The 25,945-nt window shown below is 41.1% G+C and overlaps 1 protein-coding gene across 1 annotated transcript in view; it reads right to left on the reverse strand.

The window, feature by feature from the left end:
• The window catches only part of Hsl (hormone-sensitive lipase), a 174,016-nt gene that overhangs the window by 144,244 nt on the left and 3,827 nt on the right, over positions 1–25,945 (reverse strand). Inside the window, exons 2-3 of the mRNA XM_071683738.1 lie at positions 15,259–15,433; positions 10,980–11,168 (exon numbers count right to left, since the gene is read on the reverse strand). Coding sequence (XP_071539839.1) covers positions 10,980–11,168; positions 15,259–15,394 — 325 coding nt within the window. The 5' untranslated portion in view covers positions 15,395–15,433. The remainder of the gene's footprint in view (positions 1–10,979; positions 11,169–15,258; positions 15,434–25,945) is intronic.

Raw genomic sequence — 25,945 nt, forward strand, 5'->3', positions numbered from 1 at the left:
ATCTTATTCATATTTACTCTCAGCTCTCTTCTTTCACACACTTTACTAAACTCAGTCACCAGCTTCTGCAGTTTCTCACCTAAATCAGCCACCAGCACTGTATCATCAGCAAACAACAAATGACTCACTTCCCAAGCCCTCTCATCCACAGCAGACTACATACGTGCCCCTCTCTCCAAAACTCCAAAACCCACCCATAAACAAATTAAACAACAATGGAGACATTAAGCACCCCTGCTGCAACATTCACTGAGAACAAATCTCTTTCCTCTCTTCCTACTCGTACACATGCCTTACATCCTTAATAAAGACTTTTCACTGCTTCTTGCAACTCGCCTTGTATATGTGGATATGTATTTTTATTTTTTTTTTTTTTTTTTTTTTTTTATACTTTGTCGCTGTCTCCCGCGTTTGCGAGGTAGCGCAAGGAAACAGACGAAAGAAATGGCCCAACCCCCCCCCCCCCCCCCATACACATGTACATACACACGTCCACACACACAAATATACATACCTACACAGCTTTCCATGGTTTACCCCAGACGCTTCACATGCCTTGCTTCAATCCACTGACAGCACGTCAACCCCTGTATACCACATGACTCCAATTCACTCTATTCCTTGCCCTCCTTTCACCCTCCTGCATGTTCAGGCCCCGATCACACAAAATCTTTTTCACTCCATCTTTCCACCTCCAATTTGGTCTCCCTCTTCTCCTCGTTCCCTCCACCTCCGACACATATATCCTCTTGGTCAATCTCTCCTCACTCATTCTCTCCATGTGCCCAAACCATTTCAAAACACCCTCTTCTGCTCTCTCAACCACGCTCTTTTTATTTCCACACATCTCTCTTACCCTTACGTTACTTACTCGATCAAACCACCTCACACCACACATTGTCCTCAAACATCTCATTTCCAGCACATCCATCCTCCTGCGCACATCTCTATCCATAGCCCACGCCTCGCAACCATACAGCATTGTTGGAACCACTATTCCCTCAAACATACCCATTTTAGCTTTCCGAGATAATGTTCTCGACTTCCACACATTTTTCAAGGCTCCCAAAATTTTCGCCCCCTCCCCCACCCTATGATCCACTTCCGCTTCCATGGTTCCATCCGCTGACAGGTCCACTCCCAGATATCTAAAACACTTCACTTCCTCCAGTTTTTCTCCATTCAAACTCACCTCCCAATTGACTTGACCCTCACCCCTACTGTACCTAATAACCTTGCTCTTATTCACATTTACTCTCAACTTTCTTCTTCCACACACTTTACCAAACTCAGTCACCAGCTTCTGCAGTTTCTCACATGAATCAGCCACCAGCGCTGTATCATCAGCGAACAACAATTGACTCACTTCCCAAGCTCTCTCATCCCCAACAGACTTCATACTTGCCCCTCTTTCCAGGACTCTTGCATTTACCTCCTTTACAACCCCATCCATAAACAAATTAAACAACCATGGAGACATCACACACCCCTGCCGCAAACCTACATTCACTGAGAACCAATCACTTTCCTCTCTTCCTACACGTACACATGCCTTACATCCTCGATAAAAACTTTTCACTGCTTCTAACAACTTGCCTCCCACACCATATATTCTTAATACCTTCCACAGAGCATCTCTATCAACTCTATCATATGCCTTCTCCAGATCCATAAATGCTACATACAAATCCATTTGCTTTTCTAAGTATTTCTCACATACATTCTTCAAAGCAAACACCTGATCCACACATCCTCTACCACTTCTGAAACCGCACTGCTCTTCCCCAATCTGATGCTCTGTACATGCCTTCACCCTCTCAATCAATACCCTCCCATATAATTTACCAGGAATACTCAACAAACTTATACCTCTGTAATTTGAGCACTCACTCTTATCCCCTTTGCCTTTGTACAATGGCACTATGCACGCATTCCGCCAATCCTCAGGCACCTCACCATGAGTCATACATACATTAAATAACCTTACCAACCAGTCAACAATACAGTCACCCCCTTTCTTAATAAATTCCACTGCAATACCATCCAAACCTGCTGCCTTGCCGGCTTTCATCTTCCGCAAAGCTTTTACTACCTCTTCTCTGTTTACCAAATCATTTTCCCTAACCCTCTCACTTTGCACACCACCTCGACCAAAACACCCTATATCTGCCACTCTGTCATCAGACACATGTATTTTTATATCTATCATACTTTGTCGCTATCTCCCGCATTAGCGAGGTAGCGCAAGAAAACAGACGAAAGAAAAGCCCAACCCACTCACATACACATACATATACATACACATCCACACACGCACATATACATACCTATACATCTCAACATATACATATATATACACACACAGACACATACATATATACACATGTACATAATTCAAACTGTCTGCCCTCATTCATTCCCGTCGCCACCACGCCACACATGATATAAAAACCCCTCCCCCGCATGTGCACAAGGTAGCGCTAAGAAAAGAGAAAGTCCACATTCGTTCACACTCAGTCTCTAGCTGTCATGTAATAATGCACCGAAACCACAGCTCCCTTTCCACATCCAGGCCCCACAGAACTTTCCATGGTTTACCCCAGATGCTTCACATGCACTGGTTCAATCCATTGACAGCACACTGACCCCAGTATACCACATCGTTCCAATTCACTCTATTCCTTGCACGCCTTTCTCCCTCCTGCATGTTCAGGCCCCAATCACTCAAGACCCTTTTTCACTCCATCTTTCCACTTCAAATTTGGTCTCCCACCTCTCCTCGTTCCCTCCACCTCTGACACATATATCCTCTTTGTCAATCTTTCCTCACTCATTCTCTCCATGTGACCAAACCATTTCAAAACACCCTCTTCTGCTCTCTCAACCACACTCTTTTTATTACCACACATCTCTCTTACCCTTTCATTGCTTACTCGATCAAACCACCTCACACCACATACTGTCCTCAAACATCTCATTTCCCGCACATCCACCCTCCTTCGCACAACTCTATCTATAGCCCACACCTCGCAATCATATAACATTGTTGGAACCACTATTCCTTCAAACATACCCATTTTTGCTTTCCGAGATAACATTCTCGACTTACATACATTTTTCAATGCCCCCAGAACTTTTGCCCCCTCCCCACCCTATTATTCACTTAAGCTTCCATGGTTCCATCCGCTGCCAAATCCACTCCCAGATATCTAAAACACTTCACTTTCTCCAGTTTTTCTCCATTCAAACTTACCTCCCGACTGACTTGTCCCTCAGCCCTACTGTACCTAATAACCTCGCACTTATTCACATTTACTCCCAGCTTTCTTCTTTCACACACTTTACCACATTCAGTCACCAGCTTCTGCAGTTTCTCACCTGAATCAGCCACCAGTGCTGTATCATCAGTGAACAAATGACACTTCCCAAGCTCTCTCATCCACAACAGACTGCACACTTGCCCCTCTTTCCAAAACTCTTGCATTCACCTCCCTAACAACCCCATCCATAAACAAATTAAACAACCATGGAGACATCATGCACCCCTGCCGCAAACCAACATTCACTGAGAACCAATCACTTTCCTCTCTTCCTAAACGAACATATGCCTTACATCCTCGATAAAAACTTTTCACTGCTTCTAACAACTTACCTTCCACACCATTTATTCTTAATACCTTCCACAGAGCATCTCTATCAACTCTATAATATGCCTTCTCCAGATCCATAAATCCATTTGCTTCTCTAAGTACTTCTCGCATATATTTTTCAAAGCAAACACCAGATCCAAACATCCTCTACCACTTCTGAAACCACACCGCTCTTGCCCAATCTGATGCTCTGTACATGCCTTCACCCTCTCAATCAATACCCCCCAATACAATTTCCCAGCACAAGCCATCACTGCTTCCCTAAATACACCCCATTCCTCCCCCACTCCCCTTACGTCCTTTGTTCTCACCTTTTTCCATTCTGTACTCAGTCTCTCCTGGTACTTCCTCACACAAGTCTCCTTCCCAAGCTCACTTACTCTCACCACTCTCTTCACCCCAACATTCTCTCTTCTTTTCTGAAAACCTCTATAAATCTTCACCTTTGCCTCCACAAGATAATGACCAGACATCTCTCCAATTGCACCTCTCAGCACATTAACATCCAAAAGTCTCTCTTTCGTGCGCCTATCAATTAACACATAATCCAATAACGCTCTCTGGCCATCTTTCCTACTTACATACGTATACTTATGTATATCTCTCTTTTTAAACCAGGTATTCCTAATCACCAGTCCTTTTTCAGCACATAAATCTACAAGCTCTTCACCATTTCCATTTACAACATTGAACACCCCATGTACACCAATTATTCCCTCAACTGCCACATTACTCATCTTTGTATTCAAATCACCCATCACTACAACCCGGTCTCGTGCATTAAAACTACTAACACACTCACTCAGCTGCTCCCAAAACACTTGCCACTCATGATCTTTCTTCTCATGCCCAGGTGCATATGCACCAATAATCACCCATCTCTCTCCATCCACTTTTAGTTTTACCCATATCAATCTAGAGTTTACTTTCATACACTCTATCACTACTCCCACCACTCTTGTTTCAGGAGTACTGCTACTCCTTCCCTTGCTCTTGTCCTCTCACTAACCCCTGATTTTACTCCCAAGACATTCCCAAACCACTCTTCCCCTTTACCCTTGAGCTTTGTTTTACTCAGAGCCAAGACATCGAGGGTCCTTTCCTCAAACATATTACCTATTCCTCCTTTTTTCTCATCTTGGTTACATCCACACACATTTAGATATCCTAACCTGAACCTTCGAGGAAGATGAGCACTCCCTGCGCGACTCCTTCTTCCATTTCCCCATTTAGAAAGTTATAAAAAAGGAGGGGAGAGTTTCTAGACCCCCACTCCCTTCCCCTTTAGTCGCCTTCTACGACACATGAAGAATGCGTGGGAGGTGGGCAGATTAGAAAGGGTAGTGAGTGGTGTGATGAAGAAGTAAGATTATTGGTGAAAGAGAAGAGAGAGGCATTTGGACGATTTTTGCAGGGAAATAATGCAAATGACTGGGAGATGTATAAAAAAAAAGAGGCAGGAGGTTAAGAGAAAGGTGCAAGAGGCAAAAAAGAGGGCAAATGAGAGTTGGGGTGACAGAGTATCATTAAATTTTAGGGAGAATAAAAAGATGTTCTGGAAGGAGGTAAATAAAGTGCGTAAGTCATGGGAACAAATAGGAGTGATAAGAATTAGTGATGATGTGAGAAGGAGATGAAGTGAGTATTTTGAAGGTTTGTTTAATGTGTTTGATGATAGAGTGGCAGATGTAGGATGTTTTGGTCGAGGTAGTGTGTAAAGTGAGAGGGTTAGGGAGAATGATTTGGTAAACAGAGAAGAGGTAGTAAAAGCTTTGTGGAAGATGAAAGCCAGCCAGGCGGCGGGTTTGGATGATATTGCAGTGGAATTTATTAAAAAAAGAGGGTGACTGTATTGTTGACTGGTTATTAAGGTTATTTAATGTACGTATGACTTATGGTGAAGTGCCTGAGGACTGGCGGAATGCTTGCATAGTGCCATTGTACAAAGGCAAAGAGGGTAAGAGTGAGCGCTCAAATTACAGAGGTATAAGTTTGTTGAGTATTCCTCGGAAATTGTATGGGAGGGTACTGATTGAGAGGGTGAAGGCATGTACAGAACATCAGATTGGGGAAGGGCAGTGTGGTTTCAGAAGTGGTAGAGGATGTGTGGATCAGGTGTTTCCTTTGAAAAATGTATGTGAGAAATACTTAGAAAAGCAAATGGATTTATGGATCTGGAGAAGGAATATCATAGAGTTGACAGAGATGCTCTGTGGAAGGTATTAAGAGTATATGGTGTGGGAGATAAGTTGTTAGAAGCAGTGAAAAGTTTTTATCAAGGATGTAAGGCATGTGTACGTGTAGGAAGAGAGGAAAGTGATTTATTCTCAGTGAATGCTGGTTTGTGGCAGGGGTGCGTGATGTCTCCATGGTTGTTTAATTTGTTTGTGGATGGGGTTGTTAGAGAGGTGAATGCAAGAGTTTTGGAAAGAGGGGCAAGTATGTAGTCTGTTGTGGACGAGAGAGCTTGGAAAGTGAGTCAGTTGGTGTTCGCTGATGATACTGTGCTGGTGGCTGATTCGGGTAAAACTGCAGAAGCTGGTGACTGAGTTTGGTAAAGTGTGTGAAAGAAGAAAGCTGAGAGTAAATGTGAATAAGAGCAAGGTTATTAGGTACAGTAGGGTTGAGGGACAAGTCCATCAAGAGGTAAGTTTGAATGGAGAAAAACTGGAGGAAGTGAAGTGTTTTAGGTATCTGGGAATAGATTTGGCAGCGGATGGAACCATGGAAACGGAAGTAAATCATAGGGTGGGGGAGGGGGCGAAAGTTCTGGGAGCATTGAAAAATGTGTGGAAGTCAAGAACGTTATCTTGGAAAGCTAAAATGGGTATGTTTGAAGGAATAGCATTTCCAACAATGTTTTATGGTTGCGAGGTGAGGGCTATAGATAGAGTTGTTCGAAGGAGGGTGGATGTGCTAGAAATGAGATGTCTGAGGACAATATAAGGTGTGAGGTGGTTTGATCAAGTAAGTAATGAAAGGGTAAGAGAGATGTCTGGTAATTCAAAGAGTGTGGTTGAGAGAGCAGAAGAGGGTGTTTTGAAATGGTTTGGTCACATGGAGAGAATGAGTAAGGAAAGATTGACAAAGAGGATATATGTGTCAGAGGTGGAGGGAACGAGGAGAAGTGGGAGACCAAATTGGAGGTGGAAAGATGGGATGAAAAAGATTTGAGTGATCGGGGCCTTAACATGCAGGAGGGTGAAAGGCGTGCAAGGAATAGAGTGAATTGGAACAATATGGTATACCAGGGTCGACGTGCTGTCAATGGATTGAACCAGGGCATGTGAAGCGTCTGGGGTAAACCATGGAAAGTTCTGAGGGGCCTGGATGTGGAAAGGGAGCTGTGGTTTCGGTGCATTATACATGACAGCTAGAGACTGAGTGTGAACGAATGTGGCCTTTCTTGTCTTTTCCTAGCACTACCTCACGAACAGGTTGTGGGGGGGGGGAGGTTGGTATTTCATGTGTGGTGGTCTGGCGACAGGAATGAGTAAGGGCAGACAGTATGAATTATGTACATGTGTATATATGTATATGTCTGTGTGTGTATATACCTGTATACGTTGAGATGTTTAGGTATGTATATGTGCATGTGTGGACGTGTATGTATATACATGTGTATGTGGGTGGGTTGGGACACTCTTTTGTTTGTTTCCTTGTGCTACCTTGCGAATGTGGGAGACAGCGACAAAGTATAATAAAATAGATAAAATAATTTCCCAGGAATACTCAACAAACTTATACCTCTGTAATTTGAGCACTCACTCTTATCCCCTTTGCCTTTGTACAATGGTACTATGCAAGCATCCCGCCAGTCCTCAGGCACCTCACCATGAATCATACATACATTAAATAACCTTACCAACCAGTCAACAATACATATTCCACTGCAATACCATCCAATCCCGCTGCCTTGCTGGCTTTCATCTTCCGCAAAGCTTTTACTACCTCTTCTCTGTTTACCAAATCATTCTCCCTAACCCTCTTACTTTGCACACCACCCCAACCAAAACACCCTATATCTGCCACTCTATCATCAAACACATTCAACAAACCTTCAAAATACTCACTCCTCTTTCTCACATCATCACTACTTGTTATCACCTCCCCATTAGCCCCCTTCACTGACGTTCCCATTTATTCCCTTCTCTTACGCACTTTATTTACCTACTTCCAAAACATCTTTTTATTCTCCCTAAAATCTAATGATACTCTGTCACACCAACTCTCATTTGCCCTCTTTTTCGCTTCTTGCACTCTTGACCTCCTGCCTCTTTCTTTTATACATCTTCCACTCATTTGCATTATTTTCCTGCAAAAATCATCTAAATGCCTCTCTCTTCTCTTTCCCTAATAATCTTACTTCTTCATCCCACCACTCACTACCCTTTCTAATCAGCCCACCTCCCACATGTCTCATGCCACAAGCATCTTTTGCACAAGCCATCACTGCTTCCCTAAATACATCCCATTCCTCCCCCACTCCCCTTATGTCCTTTGTTCTCACCTTTTTCCATTCTGTACTCAGTCTCTCCTGGTACTTCCTCACACAAGTCTCCTTCCCAAGCTCACTTACTCTCACCACTCTTTTCACCCCAACATTCTCTCTTCTGAAAACCTCTACTAATCTTCACCTTTGCCTCAACAAGATAATGATCAGACATCCCTCCAGAGGCACCTCTCAGCACATTAACATCCAAAAGTCTCTCTTTCGCGTGCCCATCAATTAACACATAATCCAATAACGCTCTCTGGCCATCTCTCCTACTTACATATGTGTACTTATGTATATCTCGCTTTTTAAACCAGGTATTCCCAATCACCAGTCCTTTTTCAGCACATAAATCTACAAGCTCTTCACCATTTCCATGTACAACATTGAACACCCCATGTACACCAATTATTCCCTCAACTGCCACATTACTCACCTTTGCATTCAAATCACCCATCACTATAACCTGGTCTCGTGCATCAAAACTACTAACACACTCACTCAGGTGCTCCCAAAACACTTGCCTCTCATGATCTTTCTTCTCATGCCAGGTGCATATGCACCAATAATCACCCATCTCTCTCCATCCACTTTCAGTTTTACCCATATCAATCTAAAGTTTACTTTCTTACACTCTATCACATACTCCCACCACTCCTGTTTCAGGAGTAGTGCTACTCCTTCCATTGCTCTTGTCCTCTCACTAACCCCTGACTTTACTCCCAAGACATTCCCAAACCACTCTTCCCCTTTACCCTTGAGCTTCATTTCACTCAGAGCCAAAACATCCAGGTTCCTTTTCTCAAACCTATCTCTCCTTTTTTCTCATTTTGGTTACATCCACACACATTTAGAAACCCCAATGTGAGCCTTTGAGGAGGATGAGCACTCCTTGCTTGATTCCTTCTTCTGTTTCCCCGTTTAGAAAGTTAAAATACAAGGAGGGAGATTTTCTAGTCCCCCGCTCCCATCCCCTTTAGTCGCCTTCTACGACACGTGAGGAATGCATGGGAAGTATTCTTTCTCCCCTATCCCCAGGGATGTGGATATGTACATTCCTCTCTCTGTTATACATCTCCCAGTCATTTGCACTCCTTTCATGTAAGTATCGATGAAATGCCTCTTTCCTCTCTTTCACTAAAAACTAACTTCACCCCACCACTCACTACCCTTTGCAATCTGCCCACCTCCCACCTTTATCATGCCACATGCATGTCTTGCACATGCCATCACTGCTTCCCTCAATACCTCCCATTCCTCACTTCATTTGCTCTCATCTTTTGCCATTCTACACTCTATCTCTCCTGATATTTCATCACATATGTCTCCTTTCCAAGCTCACTTTTTCTCACAACTTTCTTCTCCCCAACACTATCTCCTCTTTTTCTAAAATCTCTACAAATCTTCACCCTCGCCTACAGCATGATACTGATTAGACATCCCACCAGCTGACCCTCTCAACACATTTACATCCTAAAGTCTCTCTTTTACATGCCTATCAATTAGTACATAATCTAATACTGCCCATTGACAATCTCTCCTAGTCACATACGTATACTTGTGTATATCTCTCTTTTTAAACCAGGTATTCCCAATCATCAGTCTTTTTTCAGCAAACATATCCACAAGCTCTTCACCATTTCCATTCATAACACTGAATACCCTATGTGCATTAATCATATCCTCAACTGCCACATTACTTACCTATGCATTTAAATCACCCATCACTAATACCCAGTCTCATGCACCAAAAATGCTGACACATTCACTTAAGTGCTCCCAAAACACTTGTCTTTCATGATCCTTCTTCTCATGGCCAGGTGCATAAGCAGCAATGATCACCAATCTCTCACCATCCACTTTCAGTCTTACCCACATAAATCTAGAATTTACTTCCTTACACTCTATCACACACTCCCACAACTCCTTCTTCAGGAGTCCTCTCACCAACCCCTGATTCTAATCCTAAGGTGTTTCCAAACCATTCCTCCCTTTCACACTTGAGCTTCATTTTTCTGAGACAGAACATCCAGGTTTCTTTCCTCAAACATACATCCTAACTCTTCACTCTTCTCATGTTGGTTACATCCACACACATTCAGACACTGCAATTTGAGCCTTCGAGGAGGATGAGTACTACCCGCATGACTCCTTCTTCTGGTTGCCCCCACTCTTGTACCCCTTTAGTCACCTTCTACGAAACATGGGGAATACAGAAGTAGAATTGTTTCTTTCCTACCTACATCTAATAATGAAGAAGAAATGATGCTAATCCATGGGATGGAAAAAGTCAGTTTAGTAGAAAGCAGTAGGTGTCTTGACAACGTGGAACCCTACAGAATTCTGAGCTGTTAATGGACAGGACTGAGTGGATCAATAATGTTATCTCTGTGGGGCTCTCAGTGGCTGAGAGCCAGCCTAAAACATGCGAGCTGACACGACCATGATGGAGTGATTAGCAAAGGGTGAGGAAAAGCAATGCTTCCTCACAGGAAACACATAGGGTTAAATGTTCCTAACCCTGATTTTCCTAATGATAACTGACAGAACGTCTCTCATGCTTGTGGGATAGACTGCAGAGGAGAGAAATATAATCCAATATTATATCTCCACTTTATCATGTTGATCTCACAGTTATCAGCGAGCAGCATACCTTAGGAACTTATATATGCTATGCAACTGTGACATAAGTACCAGCTTCTGAGGGAGAAGCATATCCTAATACACTATACAACTGACATATAAGTATTAGCACCTGAGAGAGTAACATACCTCAGAAACTTATAAGCTATGCAAAAGTGACATAAATATTAACACCTGAGGGAGCAACATACCTTTAAGACATCTCAGAGCAAAACCCAGAGGTAACATAGGATCCATGACAGCTAGGAGTCTTGCAGGTGATGGAACAAGTTCAAAGATAAATGGAGTATATGCAAAGAACAAACCATCAGCAGGGCGTATTCCAAGCTCTAAACACTGAATGGTGAGACCAGCTATTAAGTTACCTCCGGCACTATCACCTGTGGACAAAGAAAATGGTAATACGGTAATAATAAAAAAAAATCCATATAAGGACTATAGCTATGGTATGACTAGACAATGTTAATATCTATAGAGATAGAACATCTGAAGTTGAAGTATTGAGGGATTATGTTTCAAAAATTTAGTATTTGCAGAGGCTAACTTCTTTACTGCTGAAGAAGCTTGAGAGAAACATGGGGCTGGAATACTTTAACGCAGTACAGTGTCTACTATTCCCTAAAATTTGTTTATGTGGGGAAACAGGTCACGGCTCTTGAAAAACCTAGAACCAACAGTCTTGGCTATCACAAAGGATCTCAAACAACTGGCTGTAAACACATGGTTAAATGCAAGTTTATGGTAATACATATAAAAGAAAAGGGAATGAGCTTAGGTGAGTAAGTGACAGGTGCTCATTATTTTCAAGTACCTGGCAAAGTGTAGAAATAAGCATCCGCAAAATTGAGTGCTAAATCTAACATACAGTTTCCTTACTTCTAGGATAGGGGACATATGGAAGTGGTGTTCTACATCTCTCTTTCAGGCTTGGAAAAATATCACATACATCTTGCATGTCACGCTGTGGCCTGAGCAAATGCTGATAATTTGCAACTCAATTACTACTCAGACACAGCCCCAACATTTTTTCAAAGCTACTTGATAGGAGACATTGGTCCATCTTAATTCCTTACTGACCAACAAAGAACCTCAAGCATTTGTGTATCACAGCTGCTGTTCACAGATAAAACTACTCTCTTAACTAAATCAGCAGAGAAGGTGGATAGAACTGCAGACTTTGGTGAAGAGGGTGGGATGCTCAAAGTAATTACATGTAAAAGTAAGACTAGTTTTGAAAAGAGACGGCTGTCTGTGTAATATCAGTCTGAATTATGAAGAACTGGAAGATGCTGATGAGTTTAACTTTTTCAAGGAGATGATCAGAAGAACAGCAGCCTGAAAGCTAAGAGCAGAATTACATGAAAGAAACACTGAAAGTGCCCTGAAAGTCTGATAGGCTTGTACACTCCCCAGGCAAGTAAACTACAAAATATCTGCATGATGAAATACTTACCACAACACTGATGTATTGCTGGGAAACTCTAGTTTCTACAGGCTAGGATAAGCCTTTTTTTTTTTTTTTTGAGAATGAAAAGACTTTCTCCAGTGTGGCTTCCTGAAAGCTAAGGTTTACACCTCTCACCCCATACTAACCATCTTTCCATAGTTACAGCCTTCAGCTCAGTCTGGTTCCCCCTCCCAAACAGCAACCTCCACATGACCCAATGGTCACACTGAAGACCTCATGTTCCTCACCCTGATGGTGGTTATCAGTGGTTTAGTAAATAGCCTTTTGAAAAAGAGGGGAAGGTACAGTGGGAAACAGCAACCCTGAAAATTGCCCACATAGTCTTTCATTCTTCAAAACTCACCTTTCTCTTCAGGGCCTGTCTGTCCTGTGAGCTGAGAACATAACAACATGGAGACAAAGGGTTTGAGAAAAACTTCTTAACAATCAGAAAACTAAAGCAAAAAATAATTACCTTAAAGGTATAGTATAGCAATTTAGCTAACCTTTGTCTCAAAAGGGGTGCCCAGAGACATGTAAGGTTTTCTATGTCTATGTCTATGTCTATGGTAAAGTATCACTGAACAAATGTGTTTCAGAATCCCAAAGACCTCTTGTCACTCTACTACATGGAAAGGCCAGTGAGGAAGACACCTTGCTGACATTATGGGCTGGTCATAAAAGCCTGGTAGAGCCAACAAAACCAGTCTTGTCCTAAAATGAGATGCTTCTTGCTGAAAGTGTTTTCAGGTTTCCTGGGTGAACAAAAATGTGTTCCCTCTATAGTTTTCAGAGATCTCAGTGAACTCCCACATTCAACAAAGCATATGGCATGATGTTTTCCATGGAAGTAATCATGGAAGTAATCAATACTAAAGTATTTCAAAACTGTTTTTAGGGGGGGAGGAAGATCATAAAGTTTAGATTGTTCTTAACCTAAAATGTCATCATAGAAAATGAGAAGGTTCTTATGTCTGGTCACTCATGTGCATCTATTAGACTCTTCTCCCAGCCCTATGGGCTACCATTAAGAGACATCATACTGCCATAAAATTTCTGATTGTGACAAATCCAGGACCTTTCCCTACTCCAACTACACTGCAATGGAAGCCAATAGGTATTTTCAAGAAGAAAGACCAAACAAGATAATTCTAAGTGGGTCAAGACAAGTTTAATCCAAAGCCAACAGACATTGATTCCTAAAAGGCATTCTTGTAAGGTAATAGTATCATTGGCTTGTTTTATGAAAAATGCTAGAAAAGAATACCAAATAGAGAGCTTCTGAATTTCAAAAGAATCTGAATGTTCTAGGACAAATGAAAACAATCCGGGACTGCCTGATACTACCCCTGTATAGAAATAAGGTACTGTAGAGAGGGGTGTTTCTTAAACATTCTCCAATTCAGAGTGCAACAGACTGAGAAAATCCGTATGTGTGTTTCAAGACTCCAGATTGAAGTAGTCTCGAAACATTTTAGGTATCAGCCACAAGGACTTGCACAACTGAGGAAGTTTCTATTGCCAAAAATGTCTTTCTCGCTTTGGGGTTACAAGAAACATGAAACTAAAAAATTTTTGGGAACAACTTCCCCCTAGAAGGTTAAATAATGAAAAGAGGAAAAATTTTGGTACTTATGGTTCCAATCCACAATCCCAGTCTCTGTTCTTAGTGACCTTTTGTCAACAAGACACACATTTTGGTGACAAAGAGCTTCTTCTAAGGAAACACCCTCAATAAAAGCAACCAACTGAATGCATCTCTCCTTGTCAAAGAAAGTGACACTGTCAGCCCATATAATGCAGGCTCCTTGAAGACAGAAATCCTAAAGAGATAAGCTTTTATAAAATGGTTAGTTTTGTGGGGCCTGGATGTGGAAAGGGAGCTGTGGTTTCAGTGCATTATACATGACAGCAAGAGACTGAGTGTGAAGGAATGTGGCCTTTGTTGTCTTTTCCTAGCACTACCTTGTGCGCATGCGGGGGGAGGGGGTTGTCATTTCATGTGTGGCGGGACAGTGGTGGGAATGAATAAAGGCAGCAAGTATGAATTATGTACATGTCTATATGACTGTGTATGTACATATATGTATACACTGAAATGTATAGGTATGTATACGTGTGTGTGGACGTGTATGTATATTCATGTGTATGTGGGTGAGTTGGGCCATTCTTTCGTCTGTTTCCTTGCGCTACCTTGCAAACGCAGGAGACAGTGTCAAAGTATAATAAAAAACAATAAAATAAAAATGCTAACATCAAAGAAGGTTGTGCCATGTGTTTATGTGCTACTTAAAAAAAGCATCGATCCACCTAAGAAGCCCTGCAAGTTCCAGAGTTGCCAACTCAAAATTTTAAATGTCACTAGACTCATCTCTGAAGTCACTGAAATGTTGCTAAATTCTTCATCAAAAGTTGCTAGACAGTATAATCTCCACCCCTTTTTTTTCATTTAGCCACAGTTGTGTTATATTGACACTAAGCTGAATGCACAACAAAAATCATAGATCAATGATTTTATCATAACCAAGAATACATAATGATGCTTAATTTGTAATAAGCATAAGTATCAATCACTCAATGATAAGTGCATCCCAGTCTTCCTCCTGAAGAAGATCAGTGAATGGTCAAAACATTGAGGCATGTCTTTGTTTCCATACCATCCTGTTTTTCATGTATCTCGTGTATTTTTCTTTTGTTTTTTCATATCTATTCACCATTTCTAACATTAACAAGGTAACATTAAGAACAGAGATCTGAACCTTAGAGGATATATTCTCACTTGGCCACCTTCTCTGTTATTTCTTTTGGAAAATTAATAAGAAGAAGGGAGGATTTCCAGCCCCCCACTCCCTCCCCTTTTAGTCGCCTTCTACGAAATGCAGGGGATGCATGGGAAGTATTCTCTCAAAAAAAATTCAAAATACAAAACACTTCTAGTCCCAGGCATTTCAGATAATAGGATTATTCAGCAAAAGGAAATAGTACACTTTTACCAATATTAACGCATTTCCTAATAATCTTACCTGTCATGATAATCTTGGATCCTTTAGTGCCCAAAAGCTTCATGTTGTTCAGCATCCAGCAGTAAACAGTCAAAACTTCTTCGAGAGGTCGTGGATAAGGGGCTTCAGGTGCTAAGGAGTAGTCAATCGACAGCATTGGGACACCAAGACTGACTGCCCACTCCCTTAAGAATACCTGTCAATAACAGTGGACTTAGTACAGATAGACTTTATAAGAAAAAAATTAAAATAAACATTTCATCTCCTTTTACATCAATATCACCATCAAAAGTCCAAACTTTTGCATTCCAAAAACTTCCAAAATCTACAAAATATTAAGATTTCAAGATAGTTTTTCATTTAATGTATCATTTTTGTTACTCCATTTCAGTTTAAAAGCACTGCATTATTATGCATATACCTAATATGTAAGAAAAATCTAAGTTCTGAAGTATGAAAAAACTCTTAGGTGCAGTATCTGGTGAGTTATATCTTGGATCTCTCCTGGTTAAAAACCTTTCAATCTCATCTCACTGCTGAAGCATGTGCTCTTCACATCCTGTTAATCACCTGCTAGGTATCTAACAGCATGGCTTTTCCTAAATCTGCCTTCTGACAATCAAAAATCTGCACACAGTAATGACACTGTCCCATGTAATAAGCTGAGATGCACCTCAGTATTTCCAGAACACAGCCAGCCATCAACCCAATGATGTTCACCATCATTTATAGAAAGACACCTGGCAAATGCTTAAGGATTCTGCCCTGAAGAGAGAGTGTTTCATAATTCGAAAACTTATATTCCTCAGTTTCTGCCATGAGCCATAAGAGTATACCAATATGGAGGATAAGGATTAGAGAAAACTTCATTAGAATTGCCACACAAATAAAAAAAATTATCTTGAGAGTCATTTTGGCATAGTAGAATCCTTTTTGTCTTGATGGTGGCAACCCTAAGGCTAACCAAAAACAAACCTCCATACCCTGATTAAGGTATCACTAACAGATATGTTACAGTAAAATCAAATACTTCCAAGAACAAACTCCACTTCAAAAAGATCATTAGAATGGCCAACAGTGGAGTCTACCTTCCTAAACCCATGGCCACTGACATACAAGTGAAAAAAAGTTCACAAAAGAGTCTTCTGGTCCCACATAGAAGTTCCACAATTCATGGATATCAATATATGTCCCCATCAGATTTTCCAGTGATCAATATGATCATCGAATTTTCAGTGGTCATTTGGTGAACAATACATATATATAGCATTATATCTTTATTCCTTTTCTGTATTGTATTGTACTGTACATCATTTCTTTGCACTTCTGTTTCTGAGGTATAAAATGCAGATTTTCAATTCTGAAGTACTCAAAATAGGATTTAATATATGCCCCTCAAGGGTCACTTCTAACCTGCTATTTCCCATAAGGCTATTAACTTGCCTTAACTTATCCTTATCATCGAATTTTCAGTGGTCATTTGGTGAACAGTACATATATATAGCATTATATCTTTATTCCTTTTCTGTATTGTATTGTACTGTACATCATTTCTTTGCACTTCTGTTTCTGAGGTATAAAATGCAGATTTTCAATTCTGAAGTACTCACAATAGGATTTAATATATGCCCCTCAAGGGTCACTTCTAACCTGCTATTTCCCATAAAGCTATTAACTTGCCTTAACTATAGTTTTGCAAACCACAAGGTTTTCCAGGAATTTAATTCCTGCAACGGTAAGGGATTTCTACATTTCACATGGAGGCACCCTCACACAGATAGCAGCACTGCAGAAAAAACCTTTCTTTCTCCCTAAAGACAATACTGATGACACTGGAGACCTCCAAAATATCTTCAAGGAATAGTGAGACTAGCCATCAACTGAGACTAGTCATCAATCTTTTTTAGCAAACAAATCCACAAGCTTTCACCATTTCCATTCACAACACTGAATACCCCATGTACACTAATTGCCACATTACTCACCTTCACATTTAAATCACCCATCACAAATACCCAGTCTTGTGCAACAAAGATGCTGACACACTCACTCAGCTGCTCCCAAAACACTTGCCTCTCATGATCTTTCTTCTCATGACCAGGTGAATAAGGACCAATAATCACCCATCTCTCTCCATTCACTTTCAGTTTTACCCATATCAATCAAGAATTATTTCCTTACACTTTGTCGCATACTTCCACAACTCCTGCTTCAGGAGTAGTGATACTCCTTCCTTAGCTCTTGTCCTCTCACCAACCCCTGATTTTACTCCCAAGACTTTCCCAAACCATTCCCTCCCTTTACCCTTGAGCTTAATTTCACTAAGAGCCAGAACATCCAGGTTTCTCTCCTCAAACATACTTCCACAACTCCTGCTTCAGGAGTAGTGATACTCCTTCCTTAGCTCTTGTCCTCTCACAAACCCCTGATTTTACTCCCAAGACTTTCCCTATCCATTCCCTCCCTTTACCCTTGAGCTTAGTTTCACTAAGAGCCAGAACATCTAGGTTTCTTTCCTCAAACATACTACCTATCTCTCCATTCTTTTCATCTTGGTTACATCCACACACATTCAGACACCCAAGTCTGAGCCTTCAAGAAGGATGAGAACTCCCCACTCGACTCCTTCTTCTGTTTCCTCTTTTAGAAATTCAAATACATTTCTCAAAATCTTTTTCACTCAATCCTTCCACCTCCAATCTGGTCTCCCACATCTCCTTGTTCCCTCTACCTCTGACACATATAAGCTTTTTGTCAATCTTTCCTCCCTCATTCTCTCCATGTGACCAAACCATTTCAACACACCCTTTTCTACTCTCTCAACCATATTCTTTTTATTACCACACCTCTCTCTTACCCTTTCATTACTTAATCAAACCACCTCACACCACATATTGTCCTCAAACATTTCATTTCCAATGCATCCACCCTCCTCCATACAACCCTATCTATAGCACATGCCTTGCAACCAATCAATATTGTTGGAGCTACTATTCCCCCAAGCATATCCGTCTTTGCTCTCCAAGACAATATTCTCTCTTTCCAAACATTCTTTATCTCTCCCAAAACTCTCCCCCCTCCCCCATCCAATGACTCATTTCCACTTCCATGGTTCCATTCGCTGCTAAGTCCACTCCCATATATCTAAAACACTTCACTTCCTTCAATTTTTCTCTATTCAAACTTACATCCCAACTAACATGTCCCTTAACCCTGCTAAACCTAATAACTTTACTCTCAACTTTCTCCTTTCTCACACTTTTCCAAACTCAATCACCAACTTCTGCAATTTCTCACTTGAATCAGCCACCAGAGCTGTATCATTGGCAAACAACAACTGACTTACTTCCCAGGTCCCCTCATCCCCAACAGAGTGCATACTCGCCCATCGCTCCAAAACTCTTGCATTTACCTATCTAACCACACCATCCATAAACAAATTAAACAACCATGGGGATATCACACAGCCCTGCCAAAGACTGACCTTCATTGGGAACCAATCACCTCCTCTCTTCCTACTTGTGCACATGCCTTAAACCCTTAATAAAAGCTTCTCTGATTCTAGCAACTTACCTCCCACACCATATCCTCTTTTAAGATCTTCCACATAGCATCAACCCTATCATATGCCTTCACCATATCCATAAATGCTACAAACAAATCCATCTGTTTTCCTAAGTATTTCTCACACATGTTCTTCAAAGCAAACACCTGATCCACACATCCTCTACCACTTCTGAAACCACCGTGCTCCTCCCCAATCTGATGCTTTGTTCATGCCTTCACCCTCTCAATCGATACCCTCCCATACAATTTTCCAGGAATACTCAACAAACTTATGCTCTCTGTAGTTTGACCACTCACATCTACCCCCTTTGCCTTTGTACAATGGCACTATGCATGCATTCCACCATATCCTTACCAACCAATAAACAACACAGTCACCCCCTTTCTTAAAAAATTCAACTGCAATACCATCCAAACCTGCCGCCTTGCCAGATTTCATCTTCTGCAAAGCTTCCACTACCTCTTCTCTCTTAACCAAACCATTTTTCCTGAGCCTTTCACTTCACACATCAACCCGACCAAAACACCCTACGTCTGCCACTCAATCATCAATCACATTCAACAAAACTTCAAAATACTCACTCCATCGCCTTCTTACTTCATCACTATCTGTTATTACTTGCCCCTTGCCCTCTTCACCGATGTTCCCATTTGTTGTCTTGTCTTACACACATTATTCACCTTCCAAAACATCTTTTCACTCTCCCTAAAGTTTAATGATACTCTCTCATCCCAACTCTCATCTGCCCTCTTTCAACCCTTGCACCTTCCTCCTGACCTCCTGCAGCATTCTTTTATACATCTTCCAGTCATTTGCACTCCATACTTGTAAGTATTGTCCAAACACCTCTCTTTTCTCTTTCATTAACAACCTCTCTTCTTCACCCCACCACTTACTACCCTCTCTAATCTGCCCACCTCCCACCTTTCTCATGCGGCATGCACCTTTTGCACAGGCCATCACTGCTTCCCTAAAAATATCCCATTTCTCACCCATTCTCCTCACATCATTTGCTCTCACCTTTTGCCATTCTACACTCAATCTCTCCTGGTACTTCCTCACACAAGTCTCTCTTCCAAGCTCACTTACTCTCACCAATCCTTTCTCTCTTAGGTATGAAGCGACTGGTTTAATCTCCACTTGTTCGTGCTGTTCTGTGGTGTTTTCAATGAAGTGGTATTTCTTTCAGAAAACCTCAACAAATCTTCACCTTCGCCTCCACAAGATAAAGATAAGACATCCCTCCAGCTGCCCCTCTCAGCACATTAAGATACAAAAGTCTCTCTTTTACATGCCTATCAATTAACACCTAATCCAATAATGCCCTTTGACCATCTTTCCTACTCACATATGTATACTTATGTATATCTTTCTTTTTAAACCAGGTATTCCCAATCACCAATCTTTTTTCAGCACACAAATCCACAAGCTCCTCACCATTTCCGTTCACAACACTGAATACCCCATGTACACCGATTATACCCTCAACTGGCACATTACTCACCTTAGCATTTAAATCACCATTCACTAATACCCAGTCTCATACATCAAAGCTGCTGACACACTCCCTCAGTTGCTCCCAAAACACTTGCCTCTCAAGATCTTTCTTCTCATGACCAGGTCCATAAGCACCAACAATCACCCATCTCTCTCCATCCACTTTCAGTTTTACCCACATTAATCTAAAATCTACTTTCTTACACGCTATCATGCACTCCCACAACTCCTGCTTCAGGAGTAGTGCAACTCCTACCTTAGCTCTTGTCCTCTCACCAACCCCTGACTTTACTCCCAAGACTTTTCCAAACACTTCTTCCCCTTTACCCTTGAGCTTTGTTTCACTCAGAGCCAGAACATCCAGGTCTCTTTCCTCAAACTTACTACCTATCTCTCCTTTCTTCATCTTGGTTACATCTACACACATTCAGACGCCCCAATCTGAGGCTTCGAGGAGGATGAGGAACATAACCAAATATTGGAGTAATACTCAAGTGAATAAAATTTCTGCACTTATGAAATAGCTGCTCATAGGAAAAATGATCATGACACCTAAACAGCACCAGCTTCTGGGAAGTAAATATTGTGATGTTGATACAGTAAAGTTTCCAGAGGAAAGTGGAAAATAAGGTTATGCTCAAATGTTTATGTTATTACAGGATTGAACTGTGATGTTCTGAAACGGAACAGAGTGAAGTAACTCTTAGATATATGGAATACTATCAAATTTAACCAGGTTACTGCTCCCCCATTCAGAAATGTTGCATAGGTCTGAGTTAAGATTGGAAGTATGTTTAGTAAGAGAAAGGGAATAAGTATCAAGGGGAAAGTGAGCTGAGGTGTGCAAAGTGGAATCATCAGCATGATAGTGAATAGAGTTACATGGTGAAGAAAGCACATTCATGGAGAGATGACAGAAAGTTGGAGATATGACAGAACCTTTAGGGACACCACTGTTCATAGGAAGGGAAAGTTGCTGCATTAATGACTAATCCTATATAATGGCGAGAGAGGAAGTTATACATCAGAGAAGAAAGAGAGGCAGAAAAACTGAAGGAAGAACGATTAAAAAGCAAATACTTAAGCCATACTCTGTTGCATGCTTAGGAGACACTGATGGCCATGAAAAAATTTCAGCTTCCTTGACAGAGGAGGACTGACGGTGAATCACATAGGAGAGATTACCAGTAGATCTAGTGCTGCAAAATCTGTACTGGTGATTACAGGGAAGGAGACAGGATTCTGTGTGTCTGAGAAAGTGAGAATCAAAAATGTTTCAAAGACTTTGGAGATGGCAGAAGTGATAGCAATGGGGTAATAGTGAGAGGAGCAAGAGTGGTTTCATTTCTTCAGGATGTGTTGCACCATGGTGTGCTTCCAAGATGAAGGAAAAGTCTAGCTGATCAGATATAGCAGAACAAGGCAAGCAATGATCACAGCTAGCTCAAAGGCACACTCCCTGAAAGCTTATAAGAGGTATCCTGTTTGGGTCATACACTGTGCCCACCTGGAAATGGGATAGTACTTAGAAGACTTTGCAACAGGAAATTATAGGTGATGGCAAAGCTTCAATGGGATAAAATGGAGATGAACAGTTAGATGCACAACCATCTGATATCGAATTATATGAAAAAATGGTAATAAAGTGAGTGGCTTTATAAGTTAGAGATAGCTATACACTGATCATGTCGGAGATGGGAGGAAAAGATGGAATTATGCACTATATAATGGATGCTTCTAGATGAAAACTAGGTACTAAATTGAACAGCTTTTTAAGTTGGAGTTAGCCACACACTAATCAGGTTGGATGTGTGGGTGAAAGGTTGATAAAGAGCAGCTAATAAAAGATATCAATCAGCACACTTATTTTTCAAAAAAGCATGCTTAGCCTGATGCAGGGTTTTTTTGCTTTTCCACACACTATAGTGTAACACTAATTGCATAAAAATTTTGAAGTCTATTTTTCTGTTTTTCATATCATAAAAGATGGTGGTACCAAATCCATATTCCTCATTCAGCTTTCTAAATGAAACAATACTTTAAAATTTCTGCAATAATTCTGCCTTCTTTTAAACAGATAACGAATGAAGCTTCCACTTTGCACAAATGCCTATGGGGCTAGGTGCTCGTCTCTTCAACATGATTACAATGGTCAGAAAGGTAAGGCAATTACAAAAATCAAAATAACCATAAATTATCCACACAACTCCAATATACATAGAGCACTGTCCATGTCAGTTCAGCAAACCACTCAAATAATACAACGAAGATGAGAACTAGACTAGTGTACTGCCCAAACAAAACCATAGCAGTAAATCCAAGAAACAGTCACACATTTTGAATAAAAAGTTCAGATTGCACTTCATTCAATTATAAATGGTTAGACAAAAATAATTTCCATTTTTTGACAATTAAGGTTTATGGACAGATGAATTTGGTATAGTGTACTTGTAGTCTTCTGTATATTTATACTTATTTATTTATTTTGCTTTGGCGCTGTCTCTCACGTTAGCGAGGTAGCACAAGGAAACAGACAAAAGAATGGCCAAACCCATCCACATACACATGCATAAACATACACATCCACACACGCAAATACACATACCTATACATCTCAACGTGTACATATATATACACACACACAGACATATACATATATACACATGTACATAATTCATACTGTCTACCTTTATTCATTCCCATCGCAACCCTGCCACACATGAAATAACAACCCCCTCCCTCCTCATGTGTGCGAGGTAGCGCTAGAAAAAGACAACAAAGGCCTCATTCGTTCACACTCAGTCTCTAGCTGTCATGTAATAATGCACCGAAACCACAGCTCCCTTTCCACATCCAGGCCCCACACAACTTTCCATGGTTTACCCCAGACGCTTCACATGCCCTGGTTCAATCAACTGACAGCACGTCGACCCCAGTATACCACATCATTCCAATTCACTCTATTCCTTGCATGCCTTTCACCCTCCTGAATGTTCAAGCCCTGATCACTCAAAATCTTTTTCATTCCATCTTTCCACCTCCAATTTAGTCTCCCACTTCTCCTAGTTCCCTCCACCTCTGACACATATATCCTCTTGGTCAATCTTTCCCCATTCATTCTCTCCATGTGACCAAACCATTTCAATACATCCTCCTCTGCTCTCTCAACCACACTCTTTTTATTACCACACATCTCTCTTACCCTATTATTACTTACTCGATCAAACCACCTCACACCACATATTATCCTCAAACATCTCATTTTCAGCACATCCACCCTACTCCACACAACTCTATCTATAGCCCATGCCTCACAACCATATAACATTGTTGGAACCACTATTCCTTCAAACATACCCATTTTTGCTTTCCGAGACAATGTTCTTGACTTCCACACATTCTTCAACGCTCCCAGACCTTTCGCCCCCTCCCCCACCCTATGATTCACTTCCGCTTCCATGGTTCCATCCACTGACAAATCCACTCCCATATATCTAAAACACTTCACTACCTCCAGTTTTTCTCCAATCAAACTTACCTCCCAATTGACTTGTCCCTCAACCCTACTGTACCTAATAACCTTGCTCTTGTTCATATTTACTCTGCACTGCACACTTGCCCTTCTTTCCAAAACTCTTGCATTCACCTCCCTGACAACCCCATCCATAAACAAATCAAACAACCATGGAGACATCACACACCCCTGCCGCAAACCTACATTCACTGAGAACCAATCACTTTCCTCTCTTCCTACACGTACACATGCCTTACATCCTCGATAAAAACTTTTCACTGCTTCTAACAACTTGCCTCCCACACCATATATTCTTAATACCTTCCACAGAGCATCTCTATCAACCCTATCATATGCCTTCTCCAGATCCATAAATGCTAAATACAAATCCATTTGCTTTTCTAAGTATTTCTCACATACATTCTTCAAAGCAAACCCCTGATCCACACATCCTCTACCACTTCTGAAACCACACTGCTCTTCCCCAATCTGGTGCTCTGTACATGCTTTCACCCTCTCAATCAATACCCTCCCATATAATTTCCCTGGAATACTCAACAAACTTATACCTCTGTAATTTGAGTACTCATTTTTGTCCCCTTTGCCTTTGTACAATGAGACTATGCAAGCATTCCGCCAATTCTCAGGCACCTCACCATGAGACATACATACATTAAATAACCTTACCAACCAGTCAACAATACAGTCACCCCCTTTTTTAATAAATTCCACTGCAATACCATCCAATCCCGCTGCCTTGCCGGCTTTCATCTTTTGCAAAGCTTTTACTACTCTTCTCTGTTTACCAAATCATTCTCCCTAACCCTCTCACTTTGCACACCACCTCAACCAGAACACTCTATATCTGCCACTCTATCATCAAACACATTTAATAAACCTTCAAAATACTCACTTCATCTCCTTCTCACATCACCACTACTTGTTATCACCTCCCCATTTGCCCCATTCACTGAAGTTCCCATTTGTTCCCTTGTCTTATGCACTTTAACATCTTTTTATTCTCCCTAAAATTTAATGATACTCTCTCACCCCAACTCTCATTTGCCCTCTTTTTCACCTCTTGCATATTTCTCTTGACCTCCTGCCTCTTTCTTTTATACATCTCCCATTCATTTGAATTATTTCCCTGCAAAAATTGTCCAAATGCCTCTCTCTTCTCTTTCACTAATAATCTTACTTCTTCATCCCACCACTCACTACCCTGTCTAATCTGCCCACCTCCCACGCTTCTCATGCGACAAGCATCTTTTGCGCAAGCCATCACTGCTTCCCTAAATACATCCATTCCTCCCCAACTCCCCTTACCTGAAAACTTAAAACTATTTACACTGAATTATATATTTAGACCTTCTTCTTCTTCATACTATTCGCCATTTCCCGCGTTTGCGAGGTAGCGTTAAGAACAGAGGACTGGGCCTTAGAGGGAAAATCCTCACCTGGCCCCCTTCTCTGTTCCTTCTTTTGGGAAATTAAAAAAAAATGAGAGGGGAGGATTTCCAGCCACCCGCTCCCTCCCCTTTTAGTCGCCTTCTACGACACGCAGGGAATACGTGGGAAGTATTCTTTCTCCCTTATCCCCAGGGATGATATTTAGACCTATTTCAAAAAATATCTAAAACAAAACTATTTACATAAAATCTCTTAACCTTTAAAAGATATCTATTTCATCATTATTATTAATATTTTGCTTTGTCGCTGTCTCCTGCGTTAGCAAGGTAGCGCAAGGAAACAGATGAAAGAATGGCCCAACCCACCCACATACACATGTATATACATACACATCCACACACGCAAATATACATACCTGTACATCTCAACGTATACATATATATACACACAAAGACATATACATATATACACATGTACATAATTCATGCTGTCTGCCTTTATTCATTCCCATCGCAACCCATCCACACATGAAATAACAACCACCTCCCCCCCTCATGTGTGCGAGGTAGCACTAGGAAAAGACAACAAAGGCCACATTCGTTCACACTCAGTCTCTAGCTGTCATGTAATAATGCACTGAAACCACAGCTCTCTTTCCACATCCAGGCCCTATAGAACTTTCCATGGTTTACCCCAGACACTTCACATGCCCTGGTTCA

Source organism: Panulirus ornatus, chromosome 37, assembly GCF_036320965.1.
Source record: "Panulirus ornatus isolate Po-2019 chromosome 37, ASM3632096v1, whole genome shotgun sequence".
NCBI lineage: Eukaryota > Metazoa > Arthropoda > Malacostraca > Decapoda > Palinuridae > Panulirus > Panulirus ornatus.